General features: G+C 35.4%; 1 protein-coding gene across 1 annotated transcript; it reads left to right on the forward strand.

Annotated features, from left to right (window-relative positions):
• Positions 1-1,767: 1,767 nt before the first annotated feature.
• Positions 1,768-12,811, forward strand: LOC111047243. Its single transcript, XM_022332952.2, has 5 exons — positions 1,768-2,033; positions 2,249-2,496; positions 3,235-3,481; positions 6,181-6,348; positions 10,491-12,811. Exons 1-5 carry the CDS (start codon positions 1,934-1,936, stop codon positions 10,781-10,783), a joined length of 1,056 nt encoding a protein of 351 aa, XP_022188644.1. The 5' UTR covers positions 1,768-1,933; the 3' UTR covers positions 10,784-12,811.
• Positions 12,812-13,988: the final 1,177 nt, after the last annotated feature.

Genomic DNA, 13,988 nt, shown 5'->3' on the forward strand with positions numbered 1-13,988 from the left:
TATCAGCAAACAATAAGGCTCTTTCATGCACACTAAAGTCGTTGATGAATACAAGAAAAAACAGAGGACCAAGAATCGATCCTTGCGGCACTCCATAGATCACCTCACTTGACCGCAATTCTGCATCATTCACCAATGTGAATTGCATTCTATTGGAGAGGTAATCCTCCATGGTTTTCAAGGGAACTCCACTTATCCCATACCTCTTCATTTTACCCAATAGTATGTCATGCGAGACACAGTCGAATGCCTTGGTCAAATCACACAAAGCAACGGAGAACGACTGCCTGCCCTCCATTGCCCCAAGAACCGACTCCACCAAATACCGCATAGCTCCTATGGTTGATCTCCCCCGACGGAATCCATTCTGGTAATGTTGGAAGATGGAATTAATCTCAAAATACTGTGAAAGCTGAACATACCGTACATCACCGATTCCATGAGCTTGCTTCCACTGGAATTATCGAGACTGACCTGAAATTCGAAAACTCATCAGGTTCACCTTTCTTGAAGATTGGAATTGTCCTTGATGTCTTCAGCTCTTCCGAGAAAACTCAAGAATCCAAACAGTCATTGATCAAATTACACAATGGTACAGATAAAACATCAACTATTTGTCTTCAATACCACTGTTGAGATTCCAAAAATGTCGTTGAAATAAATTCCTAGAATCAAGTAGGCCTACTATTTCCCAATTTATAATCAAAGGCAATTGAAATACGGGAAATCATGATCAATATATTAAAATTGATGGATAAACTCATTTCTTTATCTGTAGTGAGATTAGTTTCAAACGGTCAGCATTGGTTGGTTGAATGGGAAGGATTGATGTTATAGTATAATATATTATAGAGAATGCTGATAGTTCCAAGTGAATTCCAGAGTTCCACTATAAGTTTTGCAAATATAACGCCGGTAGCCGACATGACAATTCAAGGTGTCTAGAATTAAAAATTATTTGTATTTTAGAAATGATTTGTCTCTTTACAAATATCCTACAGAGCATGTACTTTGGATGAACCTCATCAATGACATTGAATTACTTATAATTATAATTATATTAAGTCAAGGTATAATATTATTTTGAAGTTACATGAATCATAACCCTAAAAATTCATTGAAATAAATTTAAGGATTTATAAGATATATCTATCTTGTGATGAAAACATTGTGAGCTATAATTAACAATCTATTTGAATATTGTTGAATGTGGAAAGCAAGTCATTGCAATTATTTTAATATGTACGATATTCAACAACTTGTAGCCAAACTTAACCAATACATTTTTAAAATTTTGATGGATATAGAAATAACTCTACTTACCTAAATTTTTCAATGAAGCATTAGGTGCGTGAAGGGTGATTTAAGGCTTATGAAAAATAAAATATCTTGAGAATAAACAGAAAATTAAACTTTATCTTTAGCAAAATTTGATAACCTACGTCGTGTTTACATTTTGTATTTTGATTGATCGATGAATTAACCATCGAACTCATCTCTCGATAATTTATCTGTCCGATCCTCGACATATTGTTATCGAAAGATTTTGCTATCGATAACAAATTCTTATTTTTATATAAATTTAATCAATCGAAATTTCTGCTGTGAAACTTTATCAGAAGAATAGATGAACGATTAATATTTCCTTGATAATTTTAATTGATCATTTGTAAATAAAAAAATGCATGTTGGTAGTCCTTGACAGCTGATATGATGTTTACAGCTGTTTTGTTCTCTTCTGTATTCTACAATACCAAACTGTTGTGATATTATTTTGTATAGGCTAGGTTGGGTGTAGCTTATTTGATTGTATGTTGGAGGAAATTGGAAATTAATTATTGTGTTCTACAGGAAATCAACAATTTTTGCTTATTTCAATAGATAAACTATCAATGAAATCGTTATATAAAATCAAAGTATAATTTTGAGAAAAATGCCAGCTCGAAATAGATCGTTATGGAATATTACCTTGTTCGTTGTCTTAGGGTTAAATCACATTTCATCAACGCCAGATATTCTTCATTACAATATTCGTAAGTTCAAATAGTCTTCAACTGACAATAACGATTATAATATAATATTACAATTCATGATTTAATTGACAATCATGTTTTCCTTATAGGATTATGACTCACGATCTCGCATAACCTTTTCTTGCATTGTAGCAACAAGTATGATTTCAAACAGATTGTTGGCGAAAAATTTGTTTCTCAATTAAATGTTTTATTATAATTATTTTATTTTTCAGATACACTCGAAGAAAACAGGGTCTGTAACTTGAGAAGTAGTTTTGTGACAAAACCATTGATAGCGACTGAGACTTCTGCAGTGATAGTCAAACAAACAAGTTATTTTGGGCAATTCAGTGGCAAAGATCGGTTTGATTGTACATTTATTGTCAAGGCATCATTTGAGAACTTTGGATTATTTGGTGTCATCCAGAAGTTGAATCTGCGTAAAGACGTGAAGAAAAATGAATGCATTGATTATGTTGAGGTAAGGCATTCAGAATTTACTTTTAATACAATGGAGAAAAAATATTTAATATTCCTAGAAGTAACAAGTAATTATCAGTGAATTAAAACTTGTTTTGTTTTGAAGAATCTTAATAATGTTTTAAAATAATTCTCAAGAAAATAATATTTTCAATCAATCTCATATAATCAGCTCGCAGGGTTACGGGATTCTGTCAAATCTGTTCTTCATAAAAGCAATGCAGCAATCTAAGGTTTGCACAAACTATTCCTGTATTTCCGATTCATTTGTAAGCTGTGACCTGACAACTCTATCACATCTTAGGCGTATTTACAGATGGTGGGGGGATCCCCCGTTTCTAAACCCCTCCTCAACATTAGAAATGATCAAACACTGATAGAAAGCTTTTTCCCTGGAATTCAAATAGTAGTCCTACATAGTCCCATGTCTATCAATAAGTATGTAGTCTATATAGAAAAAATATTTAAATAGGCCAACCTATAAAATACTTTGTGACGTAGCCTTATACACGCCTTGTATCTTCAGGCTCAATAAATTGATTGATATGTAATGGACTCCTCCTCCCTTCAGAATCCTGGATCACATTCATCCTAAATATTGTTACAGTAATAATACTCCAGCAGTCGGTTAACTGCAATTTTTTTATAAAATCTTCTAACCTTTATCCCAAATTTGTCTTTGTGGAAGTAGATTAGAATTGGAACTAACCGCGATTTCTTGGACTAAACGTTTTTGCAGATATGCGAATACAAAACGAACCCGCTAGAACAGGTGACCAGTTTTTACCTGCCACTGTGCCGCTTCCCGTTGAAGCGTTTCTGCGGCCTGCCGTCAGAGAGCGATGATGACGACGATATCGACATCCTTCACCCAAACGGCTTTATTGCCAAGAACGGCCAGATCGCTGTCAAAATTGTGCTCGCAGCCAAACGGGTCGAGCCCAACGAAACTATGGACCTTGTGATTGCCTTTACTTCCTACATACGTAAGTGATCCTCAGGATATTATTCATATACATACAAGCATAGACCAAAATTATTCAAATCTTTTTTGTTATTAACGACTTCATGCACAGGGAAAGTCAACAAATTGATAACATATCTTAGTCATTTTGATGATTTACTTATTGTATGAGGTTCAATCAATCAATCAAATTTCATTTATTCAAGTAGTTGTATATAAAAGATAAGCTTCGCAACATTGAATCGTCACAATCAATAATTAACACAGCAAATACAATAGTGGAAGGAGGAGACGTCAAAGAAAAAACACTGCCTCTAGGAGCACCCCTAGATTGACCTCTTATTGAAAGAGGTTCTTATTCTACACTCTCTACTGTCGTTGGGTGCTGAGCTTGAGCGTGTTTTGGATGCGTCTACGGAGCATCTTCGATCTGCCACCCTTTTTCAATCGATTCCAGCTGAATGAGAACAAAACCCGAAGGATCATCTGCAGCTCGTCACGAGAACTGTGTGACCCTTAGAATCCAATGAAGCTGCTAGGTTTTGTCTTGGACTGCACACTGTACAGAGGATAATCAGCCGAATCTCCCGAATTTGCTTCCAGCTGCTCAAGATAAGGGGCCTGGTGTCTGAGAGGTAATAATAATAATATCGAGTGACCTGGCTGGCTCAGTTCTGGTGTCAGAGTTTTCAGGTCGCAAATGATCAATTTCAGGGCCTCTGACTTGGCATAATGACTGAGAGGTATCATAGAGAAACAATAGCTTGAGTAGATATATCCCATGGTATAAGGCGTTTATGTCGCAACTTTTACTGTTATCTCAAGCCGATAGTCCACGTATTTCTTTCCCAAAAAGGTGTGTGACTCTGGTAGTCTCTCATATTGTGCCGTCCATACACTCTCACCCCAACAAAACAGTAAAAATCTACAATAATCGATAGTAATCGACTTGAGATAACAATAAAAGTTGCGACATAAACGCACTATACCATGGGATATCTACTTACGTTATTGTTTCTTTATGGAGGTATCTTGTGATGATGTATGACGCTCTCTTCCATTGCCACATCACTTATGGATTGCTCCTGTGGAGTTAATCGGCAGGGGTTACTGATCTGATGTCCTAAGGCTGCAAAAGAGGGCTGTGAGAATCATAACAGGCAGCGACCATCGTGCCCACTGTAGACCCGGCCCATCTTTGCTCGCCTTGTTCATCAGCCATTACATCCCACTGTATCCTTCAAGAGGATATAGTATATCTGGCTGCCCGTAGTGACATTCACTACCACAACACCAGGCGCCGTGAGCTGTTGGATGTCCCCAGGAGACGCCTCCATCGATCACAGGCGATTCAAGGATTTCTGCACTGAACAATCTGCCTCCTGGTGTGAAGCAGTTGGATGAGGCACTACCTCCGTAAACAAAGCCGTAGTGCGTTCGTGTGACGTCAGCACAGGTAGGGCTCCTAGACCAATAGAAAATCTTGCTGATGTAGATCAGCTGAAATCAACGAATTTTTATTGGTGTAGCAGCCCTACCTGTGCTGACGTAACACGAATGCACTACGGCTTTGTTTACGGAGGTAGTGGATGAGGCCGCCTCCAAGAGAACCGTCAGGAAGCTGCTGAGTGACAAGGCAAATTACTGTGTAAATGAATGTATGGGTGATAATTTTATTTTTTTCTAAAATCGGTTATTCGGTTTCTGGGTCACTTACTTCTGATGTCTTCACCAAGGCCTGAGGATCGAGGAATCGTCCTGTTTTCTGTCGATCTCCTAAAATCTGAATAGTTGTGTGTTGATTTGCGTGTATTGAGTTTTGTGACGTCATCGATCCCATAAGTGTGGGTGTAATTGATAAAGCATTAGGTAGTACCACAGAGAAAAAATAGCATAAGAAGATATCTCATGGTATAGGTCGTTTATGTTCCAGATTTAACTCAAGTCGATAGTTTTAGTAGTTGTTTCACGTGAAGCTATGTGACACTGGTAGTCTCTCATACTGTGCCGTTGTTACACTCTCACATGGAAAACAGTAGTAATAGACAGTAGTCGACAATAATCAGCTTGAGCTAACAAGAAATCTGTTTGCAATTTGTAGCATAAACGAATCATACCCTGGATATCTTCTTATAGCCTACTATCTTTTCTCTATTATATTATTCAAAAGATGATAAGTTTTAGCCACTGAACATTTCACCTCAAGTAGGCTTCATCCAAAAATATTATTACTGTATGTTTAATAGCATTAAGGGCCGGTTTCCGAGCTCGGGATTCAGTTAAGTTCTAGACTTTAAACAGCTGGAATCAGAAAATTGGCTTCCCGAAACGGGGCGTAGTCGCAGTTAACGTTTAAATTAAATTTCGGAAAACTAGAAAATTGAACACAAAATAAAATGAAGAGAAAATAGTGTGAAGTTTCAGCTATTTTGAATTATTTAGGAACGTTTCATTTCGTCAAGGTAAAACGTTTCCAATTATTATAGAAATGAGAAAATAAAGATTCAGTTTGCTGCGACTACGCCCCGTTTTGGAAAGCCAATTTTCTGACTCCAGCTGTTTAAAGTCTAGAACTTATCTTAATCTCGAGCTCAGAAACCGGCCCTTGAGCTTCGCAACGTTGCCAGATCGGTTTTGAACGATGTAGAAATTAATTAATTAACAAAATATTCATTATCTCCTGTGCACTTGATTGATTTGTTGATGTCTGTTGCTTTGCAGCCTGTCGCCGGGACATGGGTGCGAACAAGATGTGCAGTGGCCCAGTGGCTGCAATGCCCGAGAAGGGAGGGGGTGAGGGCGCATGCGTCAGCAAGGTGTTCTTCAACGATGGCATCCGAAACTGTCCCTACAGCGGGTGCGCCGACGAGTGTGGATCCGATAAGACTGGTCAGTTACAATCAAACATAAATAAAAATATAGTTTTTCAAAGTTTGGAATTTTCTAATTAATTGTGATTGATTTAATTTAATTTTGAGGTATTTTTTAATTTAAAAATAATTTTTGTGTGTTTTGAATAGTAAATTGAGTGTGTAATAGAAGAATGTTAAGCTACACATAACCTAGCTACATTTGGACTGTTGTATAAATTAGAATTGGAACCGTTTTGGGCTTATAAGCCTGTGGCACTTTTCTGTAAGTTGTGTAACCCTGAATGATTAAATAAATGAATAAATAAATAAACATCAAAAATGGTTTTTCACCATAAGCAATATACTGTTAGTGCTTGGAAGGGTCTCAGTTCATCAAGTGCCAATTTTATTTATTTATCGAATATCGGGGTACAAAAGTATAAAAATTTATTACGAAAGAAGAAATTATAATAACATTCATACAGAAATGTTCTATCTAATCACAGTAAATTGAGATTAATTCCCAGAGGAATGCAAAAATTTCCCTCACAAAGGCCCAGATGCACAAAACTGATTAACTTCACGTGAACCAAATCAGAGAAGATCATTCCAAAAAGATGGATCTACTGGAATCAATCAGAATTGAAAATAACCCGGCTTTTTTGCAACCGGCACTAAGTACCTGATTGAATGATTACAAAAGTTCAACAGCTGAGTCATAATTTTGACACAGTCCCACACACATGAACTCGCTCACTCACTTCCATCACCAACAGACGACGAAATAATTATTATCTGCTGCTTTTCAAAGGATGAATAATAATTATCCTTTTAGTGTCTTTCAGTGAGTTTTCCCAGGGATGAGACCTAGTGCAATCGAATCTTCATATTATAAACCTACTATGTTCTGAATTTCGTGAGAATCGTTAGAGCCGTTTTCGAGACTCGGTGAAATGCAAACATATAAACATCTAAACATATAAACAGAAGTTGCTCGTTTAATAGTATAGGATACCTACACAGAACATAATTTTTATCACTCGTGGCTGGAGCTCAAGGCTTCTTTTTCCAGTCACGCCCAAAAATAGTGTATTTTAATGATTATTTTCAATTGTAAAGATATTTCTTGTATTTGGCAATAAACTCATTATTATTCATTATCATATTGATCAGTATTCATTAAAATGATTGGGGAAGGACTAACAGGCACAGCCCAAAACTGTTCCTTCCCCGAATTTTGATTCATACACTATAGTCCAAAAAGTAGGTAATGATTCATATACTTTTGAGTTCAAGTCAAATTTTCAAAATTCATTTTGACCATCACTTGAGTTTCTGAGACAAATTGGGAGTGAAACCATTCCGTTCTTACTTACTTACTTCCGGTGTCCTCATCACGACCCTAGGAACGGAGAGTTGTCATTGGGTTTCCATCCCCTCTGTGGGGGTTGTCAAGCAGGCATCTAGGGCGTCCTGCATTGTAGTTATAATCGGGTCCTTAGGTGGTGGTATGTGTTCTCACTGATATATTCTTCTACTGAGTAGAAAGGTTTTTCTGTGATTACCTCTTCAGTTCTTCTAGGATTCTTTCAATTGTACTGCTCAGTGTGTGTGTGTGTGTGTGTGTGTGTGTGTGTGTGTGTGTGTGTGTGTGTGTGTGTGTGTGTGTGTGTATGTGTGTGTGTGTGTATGTGTGTGTGTGTGTGTGTGTCTATGTGCGTCTGTGTACACGATATCTCATCTCCCAATTAATTAACGGAATGACTTGAAATTTGGAACTTAAGGTCCTTACAATATAAGGATCCGACACGAACAATTTCGATCCAATGCAATTCAAGATGGCGGATAAAATGGTAAAAATGTTGTCAAAAACAGGGTTCTTCGCGATTTTCTCGAAAACGGCTCCAACGATTTTGATCAAATTTATACCTAAAATAGTCATTAATAAGCTCTATCAACTGCCACAAGTTCCATATCTGTAAAAATTTCAGGAGCTCCACATCATCTATGCAAAGTTTGATTTTAGATACCTAATTATCAGGCTTCAGATACAATTTAAACAAAAAAAATCAAGTGGAAAAGATTGAGCATAAAAATCTCTACAATTAATGTCCAGTAACATTTTTACCTAAAATTAAAAATAAGCTCGAAATTCGAGAAAATGTGATTATTCAATTGCAAACTGTTGACAACTGTTGATTCTATTAAATCATTCACTATGAAGAGATAGCACACATCGTGTGTCTCCAGCGTTATTGTCCTGTCACCAGCTGGCTAAGATCTTAGAATAGTAGACTCTTATGCGCGTGAACACTAGCGTCAGGTGATCAGTTTTCATAACGGCAAGGAAAATAGTGTGAGTGCGCCACACCAGATTTTTTACATTGTTTTCTATCCGATGCTGACGTCACGATATGGTGATATGGCAGTAGATGTTGGCTTCATCGACTTTCAGTATGAATATAGAATGGGCCGTGTCTATTCTATAACTGGTCTAAGATATTTTCAAATAAATAAAAAGTTTCACAGCATTGAGTTTACGCTGCAGGCTGATACACAGTCAGCTACTCCGTTGCACACTAGTTAGGGAATAGTGAGAATGGATTAAGGGGGACGTTAGTAAGAAGGTTAGGTTAGGAGTTGGGTTTTCGCTTTCAAATAGCAATATACTAGTATTGTCAAGAATTTTTTGGTAATTTTTTAATTGAATTATATGATAATGCATCCACTGGTGTTTCTGAAAGCAACAGGAACTTGATGTACCGAAGTTGCGTACCCAAGCTAATTCTTGATTACGAAGGCATCAAGACATCTTGAATCCTTTATACCCAGGCTGAGATCTTGATGGCACAAATGTCACCCATTAAAGTATAACATTCTCAATAAAAATGAAAATAAGTCTATATCCATCCTTGGTAAATTCAGAATCATCATGTAAAATTGCAAGTTAATCAGTTCATTAGTAGAAGTAATATTGCGTCAATCGTGTACTTCCGATCCCGTAAATGAATAAGCCGACTCCTTCCTTTATAATATTATAGAAGATATATACTACAAAGTAATAGTAGTAGGCTAATATTGGTCTCAGTAGTAACAGTTCTCTTGTAAATGTTGCAGTGATATAATAAAATTTTGTGTTATCTGTGATGTATTGTGTTATTTGTGTGATGGTCTTAAGACACCTTCAAGCGAAGGTGAATAGAGTGTTCCGTTTTTGAACTATTTTAAATGACACTACATTCTAATTTTTTAATATTAGTTAATAAAACTAATACTCACTGTGGAGCGCTTTAGGATTATTTAAATCCACTTTCAACACTATGAATGAAATAGATGAGCGAATAGAGTGTGTTTTATTATTATAATTCTACAATATGATTTTCCCTCCACCTACTGTATAAAGTACTTACTTTACTCCCTGAAACATAATACTAAAGTGTCACTTTTTCGATCTCGGTAGTAAAAAAACATAAAAACTCCCTAGGGAGGAAAAGTGACTCCATTTAAATAACATGGGAAGCATCTCTATTTAAAACTTACATTGTAATAGGTTAGAAGGTCTAAGCTCAAATGAGGCAGCATATAGAGTAGTCATTAAACCAACTAAATTCAATACCTCAACCATACATTTGATCAATATATGAAATTAATGTTTGTATGCTAAAATTATTACAAACTTCATATCACTATACTAAAAAAATGTAAAAAGTTTTTATTCCATGTTATTCAAAATACCAGCCAACGAATATTCCTCATTAACTAATCAAATTTGAAACGGGAACTTCATCATAGCTGTAGTTGTGGCGGCCATTGTTGTTACAACTTTTGCCGACAGATAGCGCTGTTGGCCGAGAACTGTGATTACAAGCCAGCTGTTTCTGTTTACTTTTCGATTATGTTGTAACACATTGTTTGGTCACGTACGTTTTTAAAAATATTTTATTCTAAGTTTTTATAAAAAATGTAGGTGGAGGAAGTATATATCATGAGTGGAAAATGTTTTTTCTCCCTCAGGATAATTGTTGCCCTCGGCTTCGCCTCGGGCTTCAAACTTTTCCCTCAGGGAGAAAAAATAGTACTTTGCACTCTAGATATACAAATAACTACCTATATCTTTCAATATCATTCTACAATATTTTTACTCAGTAGTAACAGTTCTTTTCGACTTACCGTTTCCAGGCGGCGGTCTGGGCGTGGAGCCGTCGCTGAGCACAAAAGTAACGGTGACAGCGGTAACGAGTATCTTCCTGTCGTTCTTCTTCTTCCTGGGCTGCATCTGGCTGTGTCGCAGCTGCGAACTGCTCTGCTGGAGCGTCGACGCGTGTCGACATAATCAGCAGCCGAACGCTGCGCATGCGCATGACGATGAATTGACACCAACTGCGCCGCCCCCTCCCTCTCACTCTTCCGCCGCCTCCGGAGAGGACAAGGATTTGCCGCCCGCCTACGAGACGCTGTTTCCCGACAGGTAGTCGACTGAAAAGAAAGTGAAATGTACTGTGTTTAGTCTCAACTGAATTGTGTGTACTGTGTTTAGTCTTGATAGAATGAAGCTGTTCTGTATTTAGTCTGAAAAAGTGTTTTGTAATGTTTTTAGCTCGGAATGTGTTGAAGTGTATTTTGTTTAGTATGAATACAATGGAGCTGTACTGTGTTTAGTCTGAAGAAAGTGTTTTGTAGTGTTTATATTTCGAAAGGTGTTGAGTGTACTTTGTTTAGTCTGAATACAATGCAGCTTTATTGTGTTTAGCCTAAAAAAGTGTATTTCACTGTTAATAGCAGAAAGTGTCAAATTGTACTTAGTTTAGTCTGAATACAATGCAGCTGTACTGTCATTAGTCTAAAGAAAGTGTATTTTACTGTTTATAGCTCGAAAGGTGTTGAAGTGTACGTTGCTTAGTCTGAATACAATGGAGATGTACTGTCTTCAGTCTGAAAACGTGAATTATACTGTTTATAGCTTGGAAGGTGTTGAAATGTACTTTGTTTAGTCTGAATAGGATGGAGCTGTACTGTGTTTAGACTGGAGAAGTTGGATGTACTTTGTTTAATCTGAAGAAATTGAATGTTCTTTGGTCAAACTGAAAAAGTAAAGTTTACCGTTTATAGCTCAAGAGGTGTGTTGAAGTGTACGGTTTTCAGTTGAAAAAAGTGAATATTTTGGTTTTAGACTTGAAAAATGGAATTTACTATTTTCAAAATTGGAAAAAGTGAAATGTAAAGTTTTAGCTAGGTATTGTGCTGGTTTTTGTAAAGAAATTATGTATTGTTTTCAGTTTGAGAAAAGTACTGTTTGTAGCTCGAAAAATGTGGGGGGTTACTATTTTTAGTCTAAAGGAATGGAATCTTTTTTAGACTAAAAAGAGTGAAATCACTGAAAGACTGAAGAAAGTGAATTCACTATTTTTAGTCTGAAATGTAAAAAAGTGTACAGTTTAGAGCTAGGATGTTGCCTGTTTTCAATTTGTATAAGAAAAACCTATTGTTTATGACTAGTAAATAAACTGTCCTCAATATGAAAAAGTAATGAGTGCTGTTTATAGCTAGGTAGTTGATGAGGTATAATATTTTTAGACAAAAGAATTGAACCCTAATGTCAATGTACTGTTATATCTAGGAAGTGGTGCCTGTATACTATATACAATCTTCAAATTAGTGCACCACAACAGAGAACCGTTCATAGCCAGAAAGAGAGAAAGAGAGTGAGTGTGTCCATTGTTCATAGAACTGCTAGAAAATAAGTGTAAGATTGTATATTTTAAATGAGATGTTCAATGCATTATGGATATTGTAATGTAATATATTTATTTTCTAGTGAAATGTAAAACTTCTTCCGAATCAGATAGAATGATGTCAAATTTCACCAGTAGATCCGTCGAATAATAAGTATTTGACAACATTTCATTAACCTCAATATTTTTAATATTTTTTCGAGAATTCATTCATAGTTAGATTTACTTTAAACAGTTAGCATTGGTTGAATACAAAGCTTTGATGTTATTTGTAAGGAATGTTTATGTTTACAGTATAATTATTATACATTGAATATCACTACAGGGTAGATTGGACAAAGTCCGATTGAATTATTCACTTTTGCCAGACAGTTATAAAAGTTTGTAGGTTTATTTTTCCAATTGAATTTATTCAACTATAGTACGTGAATAATGAAAAAGAAAGCTTTTTCAAAGTCCGATTGAATTATTCACTTTTGCCAAACAGTTATTAAAGTTTGTAGGTTTATTTTTCTAATTGAATTTATTCAACTATAGTACGTGAATAATGAAAATGAAAGCTTGAAATCGTTACGACCACATGAATTATAACCATAAAATGTATTATTATAACCACATCAATCATAATCTTGTTGTTATTTTTATATATGTTCGAGAAGATCTAGTCCTACTCATTATACAGACAACTACCACAAAATTGATACCCTTAAAGCAATTACGTTTCAAGAAATTTGGGGTGATTGGAATTGGGTAGCAAAGACATTTTAATGCTTGCAAATCGTTCAAATATAATGACGTTTTTTGTTATTAGAAATTCGAAAACCAAACCCAAACGATGAAAATTGCTAGGTTGGAGCAAAATGTTATAGCAATAACAGAAACTATTTAATTCTTTTCTAGTGATCAATAAAATAGGTTGAAATGAAATGAAAACATTCTTTATTTGGCAGAGTTTTTAGTCATCTCTGCCACTCAACCCTAAGCTGAATTTAGTTTTGAAAGAATACCAAGAGAATCTTGCCCTTTAATATTTAAATTTTACTTTTGATTATCTATGAAACAGTAAACCCTCCCAGTAGAGTGAAGGGATTTAGAATAAGTAATTGCCGATTTGATTGAAATTGGCTTATTTATTTGAGAAGATTAATAATGTAGCAAAATTATTTATGTTATAATTGTGTAATTTGTTCCTAAATTTGACATCATTCTTACTATTCAAGTGCGGTTCAATTAGTTTTCTTTGAAATTTATCTCAAATATCATTTCTGAATCTGAATGGGAAACTTGAGCATTTAAGACCCGTTCAGGAAATTATTCCTCTATATATCTAGAGCACTCTCTAAAATAGAACTCATAAATCATCTTGGAGCAATCTCAACACAAGCCACCATAGTCTAGACTCGCCTCTAGAGCTTGATATTCACAATATAATTCATTTTCACCTGAGAGCTTAATTTCTACTTGTTTTATAAGGTCGAAGTTTTTTTTGTCAAATACTGCCATGTATCAGACTATTATTGAAAGAATCCTTGTAATTATAACAAAACTATGTTTATTATTCATTATTGGACTTATTAGTTGGAAAATAATGTTTCATACAATGTATAATGTATCTTCAATGTATAAGTAATAAAGCCCTGCACACACACACATAGATTTTTCTTCGTACGATATTTTGCCATCCTTATGAATTCTATTAGATTAAACGGAACTTGTCAAACATCATCTGTTTGAAATCATCGGTTTAATCTAATAGAATTTATAAGGACGGCAAAATACAGTGCGAACAAAAGGCTTAAGGCATCAGCCAAACAGCTTTAAAAATTGTATCATGTTCATTTGAAACAATCTGGTATTTGAGATAAATTTCGTAAGTTGCATTTTTTGTTTAGTATGATACATTTTGAAGCATCACTTGTTATTTATAACACATTCAAATTGTTCA

Source organism: Nilaparvata lugens, unplaced genomic scaffold (genome assembly GCF_014356525.2).
Source record: "Nilaparvata lugens isolate BPH unplaced genomic scaffold, ASM1435652v1 scaffold801_2, whole genome shotgun sequence".
Lineage (NCBI taxonomy): Eukaryota > Metazoa > Arthropoda > Insecta > Hemiptera > Delphacidae > Nilaparvata > Nilaparvata lugens.